At 37.5% G+C, this 22,776-nt stretch overlaps 1 protein-coding gene across 2 annotated transcripts; it reads right to left on the bottom strand.

Moving 5' to 3' along the window:
- Positions 1–162: 162 nt before the first annotated feature.
- Positions 163–18,545, bottom strand: LOC126373308 (uncharacterized). Of its 2 annotated transcripts, none has more exons than XM_050019413.1 (9): positions 18,429–18,545; positions 13,759–14,015; positions 11,183–11,393; positions 5,382–5,744; positions 4,404–4,589; positions 3,306–3,427; positions 2,811–2,972; positions 2,173–2,343; positions 163–1,791 (listed from the first exon to the last, which is right to left on the bottom strand). In XM_050019413.1, exons 2-9 carry the CDS (start codon positions 13,966–13,968, stop codon positions 1,498–1,500), a joined length of 1,719 nt encoding a protein of 572 aa, XP_049875370.1. In that variant the 5' UTR covers positions 13,969–14,015; positions 18,429–18,545; the 3' UTR covers positions 163–1,497. The 2 variants fall into 2 exon arrangements, with proteins under 2 accessions (XP_049875370.1, XP_049875369.1); XM_050019412.1 differs by lacking the exon at positions 18,429–18,545 and adding an exon at positions 18,294–18,317.
- Positions 18,546–22,776: the final 4,231 nt, after the last annotated feature.

Genomic DNA, 22,776 nt, shown 5'->3' with positions numbered 1-22,776 from the left:
CTTTCATGGCGTCCGGTTCTAAGACGAGAAATTAGAATGAAAAGAATCAAATCTTTCTTAGAATATACGCTTCAGATTAGGTTAGACTCAAGACTGACTAATAGCAGGTATCTGCTATACCCCTGGCTTCACTCACACTGTACACAAAAATAAAATAAAAAATAACGTCACCAAATATATTTTTAATATAATCATACAAAAATATTATACATACTATAGACGTCGGCTTACTTACTAAATTATACAGATTTTAACATTATTCTTTATCATTTACTTCCATATATTCCGATGTAATGTACAATATTCAATAAAAAATAATTATACCATACAATACAACTGTAAAAATAATATATTTTTGTATTTTTTTTTTATAACAATAACAATAATATTTGAAAATACACTTTTATTTACAGTGATTATACTCACTCAGTCGATTATACTTACATCCCATAACATTATACTTATTCATAACTTTTTGTACATAACAACGTTGCCATAACTTGCATGTATCAACTAGATAACAATATATTTCACGTACTAGAGCCAAACATCACACAATTTATACACGAATTTTGTTGTGTTATATACGGGACAAAAAACGCTATTACTGTGACTTACTTATTTGTTTTCATATTAGATTGCACTGTTGAAGAGTTTTTTGCAAAGTGACGCAAAATCTCTCAAAGTCTATAAACCATGGTACCAAAACATAACACCGCTACTATTTAAGTGATTGTTATCATATTAATTTGTACCAATGAGAATGCATCCCCAAAAATAATATAGATGGCTCTGTCGAGGTTTAACGTGATAATTACCTACTTTCTCATTACTCGGGTACATAATTTATTCAAAAATACAATGTTATGGCAGAAGCATATATAAAAATAATTGTTGCTTGATATTTGGATCACATTATGTCCGTTACGTTGTTACCTATATAGCTTCTATTTATTTTGATGAGAATAATACTGGGTGGAAGATGTATTGTGATTGTGCCTGGGAGTAATAAAAATGGTCATCATTTATAACCAAAACCAAAGATAAAAAATGCATAATATAATTATGTCTGTTATCCATGAAATTAGAAAGTTAAACGAAGGAAAATATTACATACAGCGCCATCTATATTATTTTTGAGGAACGTCGCATAGAAAGTCTCTCATAAGCGGCTTAAACTGTCTCTCCTTTGTTCAATGGGATCTTATGAAATAATAACTACCTGCATTTAGTAACTCATTAATAGGATTTACTATTAGCACACTTATAAGTTCCTTTGGCCTATACACGCCATATAAATTGGGCTATGCTTTTACGATGATAATTTGACTTTATAATTATGAAATAATTATCTATTAAGTATCATGATTCCGCAACCAACTGTAAAGCAACTGTTGCCTAGTGCGATCAGTGCCTTAACACAATGCATCATTTGTAGTGCCCTGACTGTGCCTTCTACTTCTGTACTAGTACGTGAACGATATACTACAATAACATCTAATTACAATACTTTTCTTTCAATTCCTTCCTCATTATCTTCCCTGAAGAATTCTTAGGAATGCTCTCTAAGAACGTTACGTTCTCTATTCTTTTAAACGGTGCTACTCTTTCTTTGACAAATTCTGTGATATCGTTCTCTTGGACTTTCTGTCCTTGTTTCAAGACCACGAATGCTTTGGGAACCTCTCCGGTCTTCGGATGTGGAACTCCGACCACTGCTGCATCACAAACTGCGGGATGTTCACGAAGAACTCCTTCTAATTCTGCTGGAGGCACCTGGTAGCCTTTCACCTGGAATTTAAAAGGGAACAAGGTGCTGAAACTGGCATACTCAACTGACTTAAACATGCCTTTAGTTTTGTGGCGATTTTTTTTTTAGAAAATGAGGTAGTTATGATTACAATGTATTATTTATGGTGCCCCATTCAATATAAGTAGTCTACTGTTTCCTTCTTTTTCTATTTATAGCTAATCATTCAATACCTTACAAAAGGTACAACGTTATGCAAATCACGATTTTTTAATTATGAATAGTTACAATCCATTTCCTGAACAAAATTTCAATTTATTTATTTTAGCATCCTTCTAGACATTCACTAATCCCTTTTCTATCATACTTTGTAATAAAATACTGTTAAAGAACAAAAACATACGTATAGTTAAAAATCAAACCTTGATAAGCTCCTTCAGTCTGTCAGCAATAGTCACAAAGCCGTCATCATCAATGACTGCCAAATCCCCGGTTCTGAACCATCCATCCACTGTAAACACTTCGGCATTAGCTTGAGGGTTGTCACTATAACCTCGCATCACCTGGGGACCTCTCACCAGAAGTTCACCAGTCTGAAAGAAGAATTGACTTTGAATAAAAACTATTTCGTATTTAGGCTACTTTTGAAATCATCATAGCGATTCACAGAAGTCCGACATCAGTATATTGCATAATACTGAAGTTCCACACCTCAACAACTTTAACATTAAATACTTTCCAGAGAGAGACTCGATGCATGCTAACTGGAATCCTTGAAAACTAGCAATTAAGTAATTGTAATATCTAATCCTTGCCAACATGGTCTAAGCACTTGACCAATGGACTCAGCAATGCTGTCTACTTGATCCCACTGGTGAGCAAAGGCCTACCCATGATTCATCCACTCTTCTCGACTTTTCGCAATATAAGCACCTGGTCATTTATTAGTCGAAGCCTGCAACATTAATCACTTCGAAAAAAGAATTCAGTATTTGATGAGGGCTGTACTCCACACCAAACTACGTGTGTCAATCTATACTGAAGAAGTTATCATACAAACCTCATTAGGTCCTAAGTTCTTCAAGTTTCCGTCAACGATCTTGAGCTCAGTACTGGGTAGAGCTGGTCCCACGCTACCGTAGCGCTCCAAGCCTTTTGGCGACAGCGCCACAACTGGCGACGTTTCCGTAAGACCATAGCCTTGCCTGAAGTCTATTTTACGCTGGAAGTTGTAAAGGAAAGATTTAAAGGACTTTGCTTCTACCACGGAAGTAGATGGACTATCAGATCTATTTGAGTGTTAGACTGACCACCTGGCACCACAGATAAATGAGAAATCTGCGCCTGATACCATACGGTTCGTCATCTCCATCTTAGAACGAATATAGCGGGTGGCTGGGTTGCCCCATTGATTTCTTGTGACTCTGCCCATAATTATAGATGTAATTTATTTATTGCAACGGGCCTTTACGAGGTATAACTGCAATATATCACCTTATTATTTTGTTCACCGACGTTTCAGTCGTTCTTGGAATTTTATGTATATAAAAAGTACCTGCGCTTTAGCCAAGAATTTCTCAGCATCGGCAGCGGTCAGAGGGGCAGCTCCGTTGATGACCAGCTCCAGGTGTCTGTAAGTCTCCGGCGTCGCGGCCGGGTGTGTTGCCATCAGCAATACTGGAAATATCATCGATATTCAAGTATTTATTTAGTTTCCAATCATCATCTCACTAGCGTTAATCTGTTTTTGACAGGGTCGGCTTACCTAAACTGAAAATTCAACTGGTCCGGTTTTTCATAGAAACGACAGCCTGTCTGACCTTCCAACTCGCAAAGGGAAAACCATCCCAATACGGGTTAAATCACATACTTTCAAGACGAATTTCTTGGGAATGTGGGTTTTCTCACGATGTTTCCTTCACCTAGGTATTTATTTACTTTTCAATCCTATTCTTGTCGTTTTTCGAAATGTTTCAAACTTAGATCTCCAGGAGAGAAGTAAATAAAATAATACATAACATAGCATAGAAATACGCCTGTACCCCCGATGGGGTAAGTTATTAAGTCAGTGGTTGCACAATCAACATCAATGTACAGCAGTTAGTGTCCAAGTTGTATATTTCAATTATGAACGGGTCACGGAAGAGTTAAACATCGTATTGTGTGTAAATTGCTATGATAAACATCAGAATACATGGTACCAACTTTGCGGATTAAGTTAATTGATAATAAAAACCATGATAGCTGCTATGGTAGCAGTTATTGTATACGTATTATTAGACTGAATGACTCATCATCATCATCATCAGCCCATTAACGTCCCCACTGCTGGGGCACGGGCCTTCCCTATGGATGGATAGGGAGATCGGGCCTTAAACCATCACGCGGGCCCAGTGCGGATTGATGGTTATTAACGACTGCTAATGTAGACTGAATGACTAGTTCAGTACAATTAGTGATTATATTTCAATATATTTAGATTTTTTGTTTTACGCAATCATCACATTTAAAAAATGAGAGGATTAAACTACTGCGTCTAGTCGTTCAATATTTGGAGGTCCGGGTTCGATTCGCGATGGAGACACTTCGAAAATCACCTAGTGAGTATGTCATCTATGACACAGTCAAAAAAAATGAAAATCTAATAACATACCTAGTGGTGGAGCAACGAACAGGACATTGGTCTTGTGCTTCTCCAACCCCTGGAGGAAGACATCGGGCTGCAATTTCGGCAGGGTTACCAGCTTTACACCCTGCGACATCTTGTGGAACATGATGACTGTTGCCCCGTAGATGTGGTAGAATGGCAACACTGACATTACCGCGTCTTGGTGAGTCGCTGAAAGTAATATTTTTACGAATTATCATTTCATTCCGATGCATAGTTATCTGCGTGAAAATTTCAGATGGTGACTTAATTTTCTATTAGGTACTTTGAATAGATAATGGTGCTAATTCCTGTAAATACCATCTAATTTTATTTTAAGTTATATCTGTCATTTTCTTATCCGCCGAAAAGGAAAGGGACGGGTAATCAACAAGCATAAAATTTATGGAACACACGTCAATTTTAAGCACAAATCTAAACTAACCGTCTAAAAATTTTACATCCGTCAATAACCCGACACAGTTAAGTAGACAGCACGTCAAACGGATTGCATACCAGCGACGTACCTTTTGATTCGCCCGGGTTATTCATTCATTTACTCATTCTTCCTAAAATTAAGAGCTGTGAATCATCCGTCCCTTTCCTTTTCGACGGATATGAAAATGACGGATATAACTTAAAATAAAATTAGGCGGTGTCTGCAGGAATCGGGGCCATCAGGTATATAAACACGCTGATGCCGCTCAACTGTGTCAATTAAAGCCTCGTGATCACTAGTCGACGTTTCGCCAAATATCGCTAGTGGAGATCTGGCTTTAATGTCAACTCGTTACACAGTCATCGATTCATAACCGCAATTACTGCCCCTAGTCATCAGCATGATGTAGTAAATTTTGATTCGATGATATCGCTTTTCTCGCTTTTTATCTAAAGATTATTCTCCTGATTATTTTCAATAAATACTAATCTAAGGATAAATACAATAAGCCTTTCCAAAAAACCCTTATAAATCTAGAAACTCACCTGTCGTTTCGTTATGACTCCTAATTTCGTTCTCGTTAATCTGCTCACAGTTCGCAATAATGTTTTTATTAGACAGTTCCACGCCTTTAGGAAGACCAGTGGTGCCACTAGAATATGGTAGAAAGCTGATGTCATTAGGACTTCTTCTAACTTCTTTTAGGCAAGATTTGTCAATATGTACATCTTCACTCAATTCACTAAAGAGTACAGTGCCTTCGGGAGCTGATTCTCCATTGGTTCTCACCACGATAATTTTAAGGTCTAATTTGGCGAGCTTCAAGGCTTCTTTAACGACTTTAGCAAGTTCTGGAGTCGTCACTACGATTTTTGCTTTGCTCATCAATAGTTGACGCTGGATTTCATCTGAAATTTGGAAAAGGTACGATTTAGTATCACGAATGCAAGGCATGTAATGAAACTTGACTAGCTTATTAGCTTTTGCTATAAAATCTGCTTTATTTGCAGATTTTTACGAATAAACGTCGACTGATGTTGCAAATCAGAAAGTTAGATGCTGTATTAAAAATCGACTAATAGTACGTATACAAATATACAAAACAAATATATTTTATCAATAGAGATTATAATTCTGAAAGCGCATTTGATGCGGAAGGCTCCTGGGGGTTAATAACTTTCTGAAATAAAATAAAATGTCTCATTGCAACAATTCATCCACTGACATATGTAAATAATATAAAAGTTAGTTCGCAATGTTAAAAACGATATAGCTATTTTTAGATAAATTGCTTCCATGTGGCCTTTTGAACCCCCTGGATCTGCTATAACCTGTAAGTGACTATCATGGTTCGCTATAAGTTATCTTTTCGCGAGTTTTGATTTGTAACTCGTCACGAGTAGAATCTTTCTGTGGTGATTGTTTCGTTAAATTTCCAGTGTCATTAACATTTTATTGTCTCAATGTTTTAAGCAGTTAGTCAATTAACATCAATTTGTCCCACTCGTTTCAATGTTTACAGTAAGTAGTCACGTAGTCGTACCTTTTGACAAACTCTTGCATCATATTTTTTCTCAATTTAAAATAGTTAACTTCAAATTCTGTTTTTGAAATTCTTTCGATATCAATAAATTTCAATTTTCTTTTCAAATCAATGTATGGTCCATGAAGTACTAAAACAGTTAAGGAATATTGGGGAACTCCAGATCGACTCGAGATAAAAATATCGGAAAATATTCTAGATAATACTCTAGCTTAAGTTAAATAAAACATAACTCTGAAATAAATCATAATTTAGACGATGGAGGCTTAAGTATAGTATCCTGCTTTCTCAATATATTACACGATCAAGATATGTACATAATGCATAGCTAATCATGGTTTGCCAACTATGAGAATCGACGAGATTATGACATCTGACATGCTAAAAGTGCTAATCGTTCTTGTGGGTGTGTCCTAACATAACAGTACGTCAGATGTACAAATATACACTGCAAATATTATGTGGATAAATCGTGTCTGATCGATAAAAATCGCATAGATTTTATTATATTATATACCAATTTAGACCAATTTGAGAAAGAAATTGGTCTAAATTGGTAAATAATATAATCCTAAATATACATAACGACATAACACTTATAAGTGTGGTCCGTGTCTTTGAAACGTCAGTAAGTATATCTAAATAAATTTTGTGTGAAAAAGTAGTAAATGATTTACAAATCAATATGTACATAAATTCTAAGATAAAATTATCTCGTCAAATAGATGACATCGAGTATGACGTAAAACCGAAATAACATGTTTACCTAATTGAGCTGCCATAGTGGTAGTTCATGTATCTTCTTAAAGGTATTCATTTACCTGTTGTTGGGTAAGTAATTAGCTAACTAACTAAATGACCATCCTGATTGTACCAGTAAGTTAGGACCTGTGCCCTAAGTATGATATTAAACATTTGTAGAGTTGAATACTAAGTATGCTTTTATTCACATACGTATTCATTTTATTCACCCATTTCACAAAATCAAGTAAATATTTCATTGACTTGATCTTTGGAAAACAGTCCAAATGTTTATAACTATAATATGACAAGAAACATTTTCAAGTGCGTCGGATTTGGATAAGCTTTAGTAAACAACAAGTTTGACAAATGATTTGTCAAAACACAGATGGGTTAGCAACAAAACCGTTTCTTCTCTTACTTTGTTTTGATATTTCTTTGTAGTAATTTAGTCGTAATCTTTTTTTAAGGATTTCTAGCATCAACACGTACATGCATAATGTTTCTGACACCCGCGAGTCATAATGCCGACTTGATAAAAGACAACTTGCAGCCACTGTCAATAAGAAGTCTTCTCTCTCTCTATTTAAGAGCTACGCTCTTGTCGGTGGAGTAATCGCCGTTCCTCTCTTCTTCCCGCCAAAACCTTCACCTCCCGATACGACACGACCTGCACCTTCTCTTTTATTTGTTTCATAAATGTTATCCTAGGTCTACCCCTTCCTCTCTTCTCTTCAATTTTTCCTTCTATAATGTTTGTTATAAATGAATCGTGTCGTATCAGGTGGCCAATCATATTTCCTCTCCGGTTCTCTATAGTCTTCAATATGGTTCTCTTTTCTTCAACTCTTTCCAGCACTTTTTTATTTGACACCATTTCAGTTCAGCTTATACCATCCGTATCCAAGAAGAAGAACGATCTTAGAAGTCTTAAGATGGATATAATGAACTTTATCGTTATAAGGGATCAGCCTATCGCTCATAACATCAACATACATACATACATAAACTCACGCTTATTCTCCACCGTTACCCAGGTCTATGGAATTACATTTGCTTCGATCCTGACACACTTCTCTTGGTTCCTCCACATTCATCAATCATTTCATACACGAACGCCTGTTTAGAGTAAACCGTACTAAACCTTTTCTAAGGACATCTCCAATTTGGTCAATATGCGTCCTTCTAAGGTCTTCCTCTGCCAGCCCTACCATCAACCTTCGCTTTATATATCGCTTTCGTAATCCTATTATCCTTCATCCGCTCTACGTGTCCAAACCAACTTAACATTCCCTTCTCAATCACTTTCACTATATCGTCTTTTCCACCACATCTCTCTCCTACTCTATCACTTAACACAGCAGATGCTACGTAAAGACCTAATTTCTACGGCATTAATCCTACTTTCATGCTTCTTCTGCCATACCCAACATTCACTATCCATAACATGAAATAACTTTTTGATCTAAATATGTTCAAGTAAATCTACAACTTTGTTTGACAATTAAAACACTAGCGCCTAATTTCTTATCGTTTTGACTCATTGTTGAATCAATATTGTGTTATATAATATTATATAATCAATATTGTTATTGTTTTTCACTATGTACAGGTTAGGTATTCGCGTCATGATTAGGATCAAGTGTTTTTACTTTTATCGTTTTCAATGTTACATTTCGACATGGTGTTTTTAGTTTTTATCTGTCTGTTGACACATGCAGCTTGTTCCACTATCTATTCTGTCCTAAATAAACTTCTATTTTTAACTTCCACCTACAGCATAACTGCAAATACACAAACCGCTATTTAGTTTCTGTCCATGCTTATTTTGCCCGCTTCTACTCTTTTCTATTGTATGGCTTGTGAGGTAGTTAACCAAACTCAACAACCCTGGTGTCAATGTTATTATTGATACCCCTGACATGGCTCATGTAACGACTACGTACTTACATCAGTATATATAACTATAACTGAAACCAACGGCTTAACGTGCCTTCCGAAGCACGGGGCATCTTACTTTCGAACAATCGTGTGATCAGCCTGTAATGTCCTGACCAAACCACCGGGATTCGAACTTGGGACCTTAGGGTCGTGAGCCCAACGCTGAACCACTGGACTATGGAGGCCGATTTTTCCCGGTATGTAATAAGATAGACAGAGTATCTGAGCATAGGATTCGTCTTCTTCATATCAATTAAGATAGATTTCATACGAAAAGTGGATGTTTTTACCTGACCAGAAAATATTGAATCGATTCTTCTGTTTAATTTAGCAGCCATTCACAACGTGTTATGAAACCAGTAGGTATTTTGATAACAACCTCGATAAGCAAGTGACAATACACATGAGAGTGGGGTCAATATGTGAATGAGACACGCATGAATGATGAATGCACGCTTGTCTCGGTCAACGTAGGTTATAAGTAAGTATAACTAACTTATTAATAACGGCCTCCGTGGTCCAGTGGTTGAGCGTTGGGCTCTGGAGGTGCCGGGTTCAAATCCCGGTGGGGACATATCACGAAAATCACTTTGTGATCCCTAGTTTGGTTAGGACAATACAGTCTGATCACGTGATTATCCGAAAGTAAGATGATCCGTGCTTCGGAAGGCACGTTAAGCCGTTGGTCCCGGTTACTACTTACTGATGCAAGTTAGTAGTCGTTACATAAGCCATGTAACGACAGGGACCTTTTGCGGTTCAATAGTAACCCTGACACCAGGGTTGACGGGGTTGGTAATCCACCTCACAACCCACACGATAGAAGAAGATTAATAACAACACATAACATGGCATTAGCCTGCCTATACAGAGTGTTAGTGACATCGTAACGAAAACTTTGAGGTTAATTCAGACCATGATTCTGAGTTTATATCAAGTGGAATTTTGGGTCGCAAAAGTATGGAATTGAAATAAATAAAAAAAAAACATGAATTTTCTGACAAGAAATTCCACTTGATATCAACTCAGAATCATGGTCTGAATCATCTCCCTCAGTATTTTTTATATTGTCACTAACACTATATGTAAGGGGTGTTAGTGACATGGTAACGAATACTGAGAGGGATGATTCCGCTCATTATTCTGAGTATTTCTGAGTTAATATCAAGTGGAATTATCATTTAATAAAAACTAAAAAAAACATGAATTTTGCGACAGAAAATTCCATTTGATATTGTATAGCTATATACGCGTGATGCTTATTAATAACAAAGATTAAATTATATATAAGGTGTAATTTTCCTTGTTAGTTTGTAATGCTGAAAATACGCTAATGACGGTTATCATCTTATTTACTTAAAAAATACCGTGATAGATATCTCAGTTGGGTGAACGCGTGACTTGCATCTTAAGGTCACAGGCTCGAATTTTAACAGGTAAACCATTGAATCCGAATTTACTACAATTGGGTAGTTTCTTAGGTCAAAGATAAATTATTAAATTCTGATTACTAAATAAAGACTGATCTAAAGGTGCCAAAAAACGTTTTCTTTCTAAAAATTTATTTTTTAACTTATTTATAATTTTTAATAAAGAAAAATGTAATACGTCACAGTGTACTTTTTAATAGGAATTTCGTGCTTTGACGTTTAGTAAAAAGTAACTGATTGGACTAGTTCTTCTATGGTGTGGGTTGTGAAGTGGATTACCAACCCCATCAGTCCTGGTGTCAGGGTTACTATTAAGCCGCCAAAGGCCCCTGACATGGCTCAATTGGACTAGTTGGAAACTAGCCTATTAATTTTTTTTTAATCTTTATTTAAAGAGCTTAGTCACTACTGACTATGTCGCTCTGTAACAACTACATATAGAAAAAGATAGCAGGTTGAGCCGATAAATTATCGCAGTTTTAAACCCCCCTAACTAATCGATATAGTGCTTTAGCTTCCCTGGACAAAGGAAAAGCCAAAACACTGTTATATACTCCAACCTCCTTAATACTACAACGTACAATTTGAGTAACATTCATATTTTTGGGTCATAAATATTCCATACTCATGCCTTTCTATACGTAGTAACTATTATTCGAAATTCAAAATCAGATTCCAAATATGAACTTACTTGCAGTGTAAACTGGATTGATGGTGGAGATGACGCCACCAGCCTCCAGGATCCCGGTTGCCACCAGTGGGAAGTCTGGAATGTTGGGCAGCATGACAGAGACCGTGTCTCCGTCCCGGATCTTGAACTTCTTCCGAAGATTCGCCGCAAAGGCACTGGATAGTGTGAACGCCTGCTCGTAGGTGTACCCTCGGCCTGTCACTGCGCACACCTTTAACAAGTTAGATTATTTTTCTATTTATTACTACATTTTCGAGTTATACCACGACGCCTATACTCGTCATGAGGCAAACCCAATGCGTGACGAGGGGAGGGACCAGGGATCTTATAGGCTATATTAGATTAATTTTAGATTACCATATTTTAATTTGCAAATGCTTCCTCGTCCTGATCCAGTTGAGCGTTGTGCTCACAATCCGAAGGTCCCGGGTTCTAATCCCTGTGGGGACATATCACAAAAATCACTCTGTGATCCCTAGTTTAGTTAGGACATTACAGGCTGATGACCTGATTGTCCAAAAAGTAAGATGATCCGTGCTTCGGAAGGCACGTTAAGCCGTTGGTCCCGGTTACTACTTACTGATATAGTCATGTCAGGGGCCTTTCGCGGCTCAGTAGTAACCCTGACACCAGGGTTGACGGGGTTGGTAATCCACCTCACAATCCACACGATAGAGGAAGAAGAAGATGAATGTGTAGTGCAACCAGAATGGACAAGATTAGGAATGAATATACCATGAATATATATTTAAGAGGAGCAGCCTCAGGAACAGCCTGACAGAGACTGGTGACTGGTCTAGTGGTTAGAGTGGTTAGGCTCACGATCTGGACGTCCGGGTTCGATTCCCGATGGGGACATTGTCGAAATCACTTTGTGAGACTGTCCTTTGTTTGGTAAGGACAATACAGGCATGAATCACCTGATTGTCTGAAAAATAAGTTGATTCCCTGCTTCGGAGGGCACGTTAAGCCGTTGGTCCCGGCTATTAGCCGTAAAAATACCTACACCAACCCGCACTGGAGGAGCGTGGTGGAGTATGCTCCATACCCCCTCCGGTTGATTGAGGGGAGGCCTGTGCCCAGCAGTGGGACATATATAGGCTAGTTATGTTTTATGTTATGTATATAAGAGGAAGTCTGAAAGTAGCGCCGGTTAGTGAGCAATTAAGAAGCAACAGGTTAGCATGGTATGTAATGAGGAGAGATGAAAAGCATATTATGAGGAAAGTTTTGACTAGGTATTAATGTGGATGGATAAAGAGGTAGGGAACGCCCGAAAAAGTGTGGATGGATTATGCAAAAGGTGTGAGTACTGAGATGACAACTGACAGAAGCGAATGAAAGAGGAAGAAATAATCAAGAAGAAAACCACTCAGAAGCAAGAAGAAGCAAAAGGCAAGAGGGAAACCTCTGCTCTATTTTTCAATCAATCAATCAAATCAATCAAATATACTTTATTGCACAGAACTAGAATTTCAACAATCAGACATAACACATGAATACAGTACAATTTGGGCGGCCTTATTGCTCTAGAGCAATTTCTTCCAGGCAACCAACAAGAGGAAACAAACATTTACAACTTGGATGCGGGATGGTGCAACAAAAAATAAATAAATAAATACCTAAAAGTAAAACTAAAGTTAATATAATAAATACTCTATACTATACGTACATATATTAATAAATACTCAATTTAATATAATCCATATATACTAAAAATATTTTTATTTATTATTTTTCCCTAAAAAGTAGCAAGAAGGATGCTACACCTACAAGAGCGTGCTCTTAAATTAGTGATGATGTTATAAATACATTTTGTGCCGACCCGATTTAGAGTGGGATAAACGCAGGAAGATAATTGTGCTAATTCCTGTAAACACCATCTAATTTGATTTTAAGTTATATCTGTCATTTTCTTATCCGCCGAAAAGGAAAGGGACGGGTAATCGACAAGCATAACATTTATGGAACACACGTCAATTTTAAGAACAAATCTAAAACAACCGTCTAAAAATTTTACATTGCCCAATGACCCGACAGAATTATGTTGACAGCACACGTCAAATGGTTTGCATACCAGCGAGATACCTTTTTGATTCGCCCGGGTTATTCATTCATTTGCTCATTCTTCCTAAAATTAAGAGCTGTGAATGATCCGTCCCTTTCTTTTTCGCCGGATAAGAAAATGACAGGTATAATCTGGTATAACTTGAAGTACAATTAGGAGGTGTCTGCAGGAATCGGGACCAATGACTATATTTTCGTTTAATCATAAATAATTGGTAAGTGACGATATAGCCGAAGGTTAGACAAGCTCTCCTAACAATGTCTTTTTATCCTGACTTTGAAATCACCAAGTTAGATATTCGCGTGGCAACGCTCCTGCATGAACGCTCTTATACACCGCAGAATGTTTGAATTCGCCGCACGAAGCGTATTCTTTTAGGCTGGCTTTAGACGCAAACTTAGCTCTTCAGAAAACTTTATCGATGTTTACGATCACATGTATAATGTCTCCATGTTACACCTTGAAGCACACACCCTGCAAGCTGATAGAAAGGTAAGTATGTACTTACAGATAGCGTTCGTTCCGGCCATCTTTCCAAATTCTGCCACACATAATCAAACAAAGTACAGTTTGGTATTTCAATATTCTTAAATGGCGACTTCACTATCTTATCCTGGGTCCAATTACTGTTCTTTCTAACTTGCACGCTAGTACACTTTGTAGTACTTTGTAAAGTTTTCAAAGTTCTTTGTAAAGTGATGAGATTTTTTGACGCCATTGTGTAGTGTTGTCTTGTTGCACCGCGACACTTGATTGAGGTAATACCTGTAATTAAAATAAAGTCTCAGATAAGATTATTGTTACACAATCACAAGAATAAATTGTGATAAAAACAGCTCTTTAAAAGTCGGCTAATTGCAATAGATAATGTAAATGCGACACGGCATCTAAAAACAAAGCTAGTTAGTATTCAGCCAATCCCGATAAAATATTTTCAATAATGGACAATAGGTACGATAGAGATAGATAATACTGTTTTTGGTACTATTATCTTCTAAATATATAAAAGGAGAAACTGACTGACTGACATATCAACGCACAGCTTAAACGGCTAAACGTAGGCACTTGATATTTGGAAGGGACGTAGCTTAGGTACAGTAGAGGTGCACTAAGAAAGGAATTCCCGAAATTCCCACGGGAACGGGAATTAGCGGGAAAATCCTTTTGTATGAAAAATCTAAACCGCTTAAGTTAGACGCTTGAAATTTGGCATGCAGGTACCTTAGTTAACTTAAAGCTTAGTTGCAACAGGATATTGCAAAATTCCCACGGAAACGGGAGTTAGCGGGAAAAAACATTTGTATGAAAAAATCGAAACCGCGTAAGATAGATGTTTTCAATCTAGCATGCATGCATACCTTGGTAAATATAAAGTTTACTGTTATGGCTGTATTTTGAAAAATGGGAGTTAGCGGGAAAAAAAATTGTATGAAAAAATCTAAACTGCATAAGTTAGATGCTTGAAATTTGATATACACACACAAAGATCTCTCTTTCATAACACGCCACGCGGACGAAGTCGCGGGCAAAAGCTAGTTTAATAAATATGAAAAAAACTGGCAGCATTTTTTTACGCCGGTAACATTGGCCAGAATCACATACTTTGCGTGAATTTGTCAAATATCCGTACAAAACTGAATAACTTTTAGGGTGCAGAATTATGGTTTAAAATATTAATCTTATAACTTCAAGAAACACATTAAATAGCGACGACAAACCTTGAAAACAAACAAATATTGTTATGAAATTGTCCACAGCCTGACCTAGTCCGATATTTTGCAAAATATTGTATATTAATTCTATATCTGACTTGACTGTTACTTAACCAAACAAAATATATTTTATTTTATGTATTATCTAGACTTCATTTAGTGTTTAGAGCATTGGGCTCACGATCTGGAAATCCGGGTTCGGTCCAAGACACTCTTCTTCTCTCTTCTTATCGTGTGGGTCGTGAGGTGGAATACCAACCACCGTTTATGTTGATGAGGTTGGTCCAAGACACTGACTTCCTGAGATTGTCCTTTGTTTGACTAGAACCATAGATGAATAATACTACGTATAGAACGGTCACTTTACTTAAGCCCCCTTCTTAATTTAGTCTTCAATCGTAGGGAGACAGATGTCACATACACAGATGCGCGTGTACGATAACGTCAATGTGTAGTGGCTGTGTAAAACGAGGGTTTTTTTGGATGAAGTGTCCGGGGTGCGCTAGAACATTGCTAGCTTGAGTCACCAGATTGTCTGGCAAAGTACAGATGAGCCTGTACTCCAATGTTTCGTGGGACCAAATGCAGTAACGAGAGAACCGTATGGACCACCATACCCTGTCCGGTTAATCGAGGGGAGGCCTGTGGCCAGCAGAGGAACGTATAGGCTGTTTACATATCGGAACCACAGATCATCATCAGCCCATTAACGTCCCCACTGCTGGGGCACGGGCCTTCCCTATGGATGGATAGGGAGATCGAGCCTTAAACCATCACGCGGGCCCAGTGCGGATTGATGGTTATTAACGACTGCTAATGCAGCCGCGACCAACGGCTTAACGTGCCTTCCGAAGCACGGAGGAGCTCGAGATGAAAACTTTTTTTTTTGTGGTCACCCATCCTATGACCGGCCTTTGCGAAAGTTGCTATACTTCAACAATCGCAGACCGAGCGCGATTACCGCTGCGCCACCGGGCTCCTCAATTTAATTTAATTTAAGATCGGAACCACAGATCATATAATAATATAATACATTTGGACATGAGAGGCGTGTTTATCAATTAATCAATAATACTTTATTGCACAACGACATATACAAAGGACATAAATATACGAATACAAATAAACCCAATATGTGGCCTTATTGCTAAACAGCAAAGAGTATCAAGTGTCTTTTTATCATGAGTAAGGAGTTTATAAATAGCCATAAAAGGCCCTTGGACTCAGTAGCATACATGACGGGTGCAACAACCGGTAAATCGCAATGTACGCAGTTTATAAGTACAACAGCAGTTTTAAATACATTTTGGAATGATTCCTTAATAGTTATCTTTATCTCACCTTTCTTTACGGCGATTTAATTCCGTAATGAAGGACTTTCCAGGCTTCGTTCCCCACAAATAATATAGATGGCGCTGTAGAGATTTAACGTGATAATTACCTATTTTCTCATTACTCGGGTAGGTACATAATTATTCACCCACACGATACAAAACTAGTGGTTACCTGCGAGATCCCACACGATAGGAAGAAGAAGATTTAAGAGCCACGCTCTTGTTATGCTGCTTTTTAGGGAAATATAGAGTAGTGGTTTCCCTCTTGCCTTCTGCCCCTAGTTCTTCCTCTACCTAGTTAGGTACCTCTAAAAATGTGTCTAAAGTCACGTAGCAAAGTACCTACCTATATTAAATAGGTTTACGTTAACTAAAATCAAGTATTTATAAAACAAGTATTGTTCGATCAAAGTTCAATAGTTTAGTCCATGAGTACCTAATTTCTTATCAGTCATAACACGATTCTGATAGTGAAGATAATTTGTTAACAATCCTACATATTTGGTACGTATAACCGCCTTTTACAATAACAGTAGGTGTTAAAAAATTAGACTCTCATATTTATTTTTTATGGGCCTGTTTCATAAAACTTACAATTGTAAATTACAATGACAATTTGATGTACATTGCGGAGAGTGTGATCACGAATATTTTGCAGTTGCATATTAGCTACGTAATGAACACCAAATTGTCATTGTAATTTACAATTGTAAGTTTTATAAAACAGGCATTCTTATACCATGGTTTTTACTACAAGGTGACGATATGCATATGGAGTCGCAGGTAACCACTAGTTTTGTACCTACATAAATGAAGCCCAGTACCTAAAAAAAACGCGCGAATGAATTGCTAAAATGAATGTAAACAGCAGCAGCAGTCTTTCAAGCGTGTGACGTACAGACGTACCAACAATGTAATAAAAAAAACTTGTTTTATTTGAGCACACCGCAGTGAGACGGACAAGTTCTTTGACAAATAAACAAGATACCTACCTACTTAAAATCTATTCTTCTATCGTGTGGGTTGTGAGCTGGATTACCAACCCCATCAACCCTGGTGTCAGGGTTACTATTGAGCCGCCAAAGGCCCCTGACATCTCATGAAACGACTACTAACTTACATCAGTTAGTAGTAACCGGGACCAACGGTTTAACGTGCCTTCCGAAGCACAGATCTTTCTTTCGAACAATGAGGTGATCAGCCTGTAATGTCCTATAACCAAACTTTTTTTGATTTTCGTGATGTGTCCCTACCGGGATTTGAATCCGGGACCTCCGGATCGTGAGCACAACGCTCAAACCACTGGTCCACGGAGGCCGTTGTCCAGTGGCTTGAGCGTTGGCCTTAAAATCTATTTAAAGAGGACAGTTGATAAAAGTTATTCCAACTTTTATACCTAGTTTATTAGTAAGTAATACTGACAAGTGTAGTTTTGCTTTTATTTAAATTAATAGTGAGTATTTTTGTGTGTAAATAGACTTTATATTCTTCTTCATCAAAAACAATTTATTAGACAGATTTCAACAATAACCAAATAAAATCAATAAAATCAACAGGTACCTACAAATTAGTAGAAACACATCATCGTAATTAAAAATATCCGATTGATCACCTGATTGTCCGAATCCGTGCTACGGAAGGCACGTTAAGCCGTTGGTTGAGTCATGTCAGGGGCCTTTGGCGGCTCCATAATAACCCTGATACCAGGGTTGCTGAGGTTGGTAATCCAACTCACAACCCACACGATAGAAGAAGAAGACCGATTTCTGTACGTATAACCAAGTCAAATGCAAACAAACTTAGCTCAATTTACGCAATATCCAACTTGTTTGAGGGCTTGGCACATTCACACAATTTACAACTTTGTTATGATACAACGTTTCAAGGACTAAGCAATCGCCGGCTTTACGTCATAATCAAAACAAAACATCACGTACCCGTAGAAACATGCTGGAAGAATAATAATTAAAGGATATAGTATATACTTATATACATACACTGACGCCGACTATCTAACTATATCACGTAATCAAGTACCAGCTGTGTGTTGACATAATAGTTCTCCTTAATTTTAAATACGAAGCTTTATAAAACTGTTTGGCATAATCATAAAACATTCAAAGGCAACTTACTTTTAAAAACAAAACACTTTTAAAAGTTATAAAGACAAAAAACAACACGGATATTTGAAAACAGACCGTCAATGCGAGCGTGCGACCGCGTCGCTTGTCGAACCGACACTAAATAAAGTCAAATATAAACAACCACTACCAAATGAATTACAATCTTATCAGAACATCGTACTTAATAAATACGACTGCATCCATCGATGAATTAAATGTAATCCTCAGCTAAGTTGAAGCTCCAAAGAACGCAATGTATGTGACCTTTTGTGGTTGTAACGAGAAGAGTTCACATAGTGGAAAATGTAGAGGTAGAGACAAGTGCGTTTACGGAAAATTCTGTACATTGCATTGTTTTGGTTTTCAAACGCCGGCTGTGCTCAACTTAGGTATACGTTCTTTGGTACGATTGGAGTAAACTAAATGTGTTCTTGGTACACAGGTTTTTTTTTTTTTTTTTTATTTATTCATTCATTACAAAAGATATTGTAGAGGGGTTCTGATATGATAAAGTTGTGCTTCGTCTGTTCCGTAAAAAGTACTTGTCACAAAAACACTCTTTAAATCATCTGCCAAAGATGATGATACTTGAGATGATTTGTGTGTCATGTAACATATTTTATCTTTAGATACCAATAACTCTCTAAAGGGGCCTGTTTCATAAAACACTTTTTGGTGTTCATTACGTAGCTAATATGAAACTGCAAAATATTAGTGATCACACACTCCGCAATGTACTTCAAATTGTCATTGTAATTTACAATTGTAAGTTTTATTAAACAGGCCCCAGATCGTGATCCCAATGCTCAAACCACTGGATCACGGAGACTGATCACCTGATTGTCCGAAAGAAAGATGATCCCTGCATCGGAAGGCACGTTAAACCGTTGGTCCCGGTTACTACTTACTGATGTATATAAGTAAGTAGTCGTTACATGAGCCATGTCAGGGGCCTTTGGCGGCTCAATAGTAACCCTGACACCAGGGTTGATGGGGTTGGCAATCCACCTCATAACCCACACGATAGGAGAAGAATAACTCTACCCTTTTAGCACACAGAACCAGGAAAGCGGAACAAGCGAGCCGCCCTGCATATTTTGTTTCTAGTTCTATGACTGACACAGCCCAGAGAAGTTACAAAGGCCACATTGAAACAATTCATCCAAACAAGCAATATTGCTGAAACAATTCATTTAAACAAGCTTTTTGACATTTGTTTGCATTGCGCACTTACTTTTATATGCGCCAATGTCAAATTGCAATATTGCTTTTGTAGATGAATTGCTTCGATGTGGCCGTTTTAGTCCCCCAGTATTGTTTTGTTAAATTGCTTCAATGTGGCTTTTTTAGACTCACAGGTATAATCCTTTTCCTCTTAGATAAGCATCATAGGAAAAGTTTATGTTTTGTATGGAATATATTACAACCTATTCATACAGAGAAAAGGTTAAGCAATGTTAAAATATTCAAATATTTGTATAGCTGAGGTGCGCATTGCGTACTATTCCTTCAAACAAAAACAGCAAGTGAAATACATTACATAATATGTTTACTTTCACGTAATCTGTATCATAGAATAAGGAATAATACTACCTTCTTGCATTCCAAAATAAATATTCAAAATATTCAAATGCAACAGTCTACCAACATTAATACTAGAGTATTTTGTCAGAAACACTACTATCTCGAATGTATCCGGCTATAACTATGTAGGTAATTATTCGTTTTAGTGCGTAGGTAGCTACGAAACGAGTGATATTTATTATGATATAGATTACTTTGCATTATTTTAAGTTATTAATATATGTGAGCTACAAAGCATCTAAATATATAAAAGGAGAAACTGACTGACTGACATATCAACGCACTGCCTTAACGGCTAAACGTAGGCACTTGAAATTTGGAAGGGACGTAGCTTAGGTACCGTAGAGGTGGGAATTAGCGGGAAAATCCTTTTGTATGAAAAATCTAAACCACTTAAGTTAGACGCTTGGAATTTGGCATGCAAGTACCTTAGTAAACTTAAAGCTTAGTTGCAACAGGATTTCCCACGGGAACGGGAGTTAACAGGAAAAAACATTTGTATGAAAAAATCTAAACTGCGTAAGATACGAGTAGATATTTTCAATCTAGCATGCATGCATACCTTAGTAAATACATATATTATAAAGTTTAGTTATGGCTGTATTTTGAATAATGGGAGTTAGCGGGAAAAAAATGTTGTATCAAAAAAATCTAAACTGCATAAGTTAGATGCACTCCCACACACACAAAGATCTCTATTTTATAACACGCCACGCGGACGAAGTCGCGGGCAAAAGCTAGTAAACTATAAATACCTACTTTACCACTTAGGGCATTGGCTTTTCCCCAATTATTGTCTGCGGAAGGATACGCTAAAATTCGAAAGGACTTTGTCACCCCAAAAAAACAAAGTAAGTAAGTATATCTACTATATTATTCTACAATATCTATTTATTTAAAAGCGGTTACCTTCCGCTTGAATGCGGACCTCTTGTACTTACCAACCTAAAAGTGATAGCTTGGGTTTTTCACTCGGGATTTGTTTCGGGATTTGTCACAATTTGGCCAAATTGTGATTCGGTCAAACAAATCCGTGTACAGTCATGAGCAATATAATATACCCACTTTAGGACTCTGTCGCACTAACATATTTGACATTTAGTGAGACTTACAGTTCAATTTGTCAAAAAAGTTAATGTGACATGGTACCGAAGTGTATACATATTAATGCTCGTGACCGTATAGGTTCAGTTTACTCTGTGCACTAGAAACTGAACAGTCATAGTATCCCCATTAAGTGCGTAGGCAACGCACTATGATCACAAACGACACAAAGTGATAAGTTTTCGATTTTACCCTGCACCAACCAAATCCCCTGGTAGTTGCGGCTTCCGAATACATTCCGCTCAGGGACGGTACTGAACAGTATCGGCGTCCGAAGGACGTAATATATGATCCCGACGACCCGATTACTCCAGCTATAGAGACGGCCAATCAGCTCGCGACACCAAACACTTCAGAACCCAGATACCGACCCGCTGGCGTGGTCGACGATTTTCTTCGTTCAGCACTTATCGCTATCGACCCACTAGGTCGATTAATTCTTTCAAATATTCTTCCTCTCAGACAATGCCCTGAGTCGAGGTTCGCGCCCAACTGGGCACCCTCAGGCCTGTTGTCTTAAATTATGTACCGGGTGAGAGCCCTCATCGCTCCCCATTAGTCCGGCCAAGTAGTTAATGTCATCCGTGGCAAATCTACAATAAACCACGCCAAAAAAAAGAAGTGATAAGTGACAACAGTTGTATGATAGTCGGTTCGTTGCGTAGTTCCACATGGCTGCCCATCTCTCCTGCTTGCATACAAACACAATACATACGCACCATTAACATACTAGAAAGGGAGAGAGTGAAGGCCCTACTACATGATGCGATTCATCAAGCACGATGCGTCGGAATCAGGCGGTGTAAGGTCAGCCGCGCACTACGAGTTTTTCGCCGCGCGGCAGAAAAAAACAGCGGCATAATGTCGCACTGTAATTCTGTACCAAACAGTTTTAAATTGTATTGCGCGCACTTGACGGCAGAGATGTGCCGCTGCTCTTTTCTGCCGCGCGGCGAAAAACTCGTAGTGCGCGCCTGGGCTAAATGATATATCGTGCCTCACGAATCGAGTAATGTAACAAGGCCCTTACTTGTGTGGTTTGTATATTATCGCCAACGTTACTATACTAACTAAATAAGCATGCGAAATGTTCGTTACATCTATACTAATATTATAAAGCTGAAGAGTTTGTTTGTTTGTTTGTTTGTTTGAACGCGCTAATCTCCGAAACTACTGGTGCGATTTGAATAATTCTTTTTTTGTTGGATAGTCCATTTATCGAGGAAGGCTATAGGCTAAATAACATTACGCTATGGCCAATAGGAGCAAAGACAGAGCGGTAAATGTGTAAAAAACGGGGAAAATTATTCATTTTTGAAGGCTTTCTTTGCGTGCGCTGCGAAAACGGTTCAAGATACACAAAAAATATGTATGAAAGAATTATTCCTCTATACATGATCTAAAAAAAAGTCCGCGACGGCATATGTCTATCTTTTAAGGTTTAGTCACAATGACCGTTTTTATGGTACCAAATTTGGTCGAAATAATTTGCTTAAGTTGTATCAACATAATAATATTAATCTTTATTCAAATATAAATATAAATATGTTGTTGGTTAAGAGTACTTCATCTATACTTATAATAAATCTGTAGAGAGGTCAATTCTGTACATTAAATATTTTTTCAAAATAACTATCAGGGGGTGATAAGTGGTCGATACTGATGCCAA

The sequence above is a fragment of the Pectinophora gossypiella genome, chromosome 15, assembly GCF_024362695.1.
Source record: "Pectinophora gossypiella chromosome 15, ilPecGoss1.1, whole genome shotgun sequence".
Classification (NCBI taxonomy): Eukaryota; Metazoa; Arthropoda; class Insecta; order Lepidoptera; family Gelechiidae; genus Pectinophora; species Pectinophora gossypiella.
Note: the sequence above shows the minus strand (reverse complement) of the source record. Positions and strands in the feature narration are given on the sequence as shown.

Bases quoted from the DNA above. Each gene is read 5' to 3' on its own strand.
- LOC126373308 (XM_050019413.1), bottom strand. From the start codon at position 13,968: ATGGCGTCAAAAAATCTCATCACTTTACAAAGAACTTTGAAAACTTTA. The intron at 5,745-11,182 runs GTAAGTTCATAT...TCCAAATTTCAG, and splicing joins CAATCCAGTTTACACTGCAA to ATGAAATCCAGCGTCAACTA. The intron at 2,973-3,305 runs GTACTTTTTATA...TACAACTTCCAG, and splicing joins AATTCTTGGCTAAAGCGCAG to CGTAAAATAGACTTCAGGCA.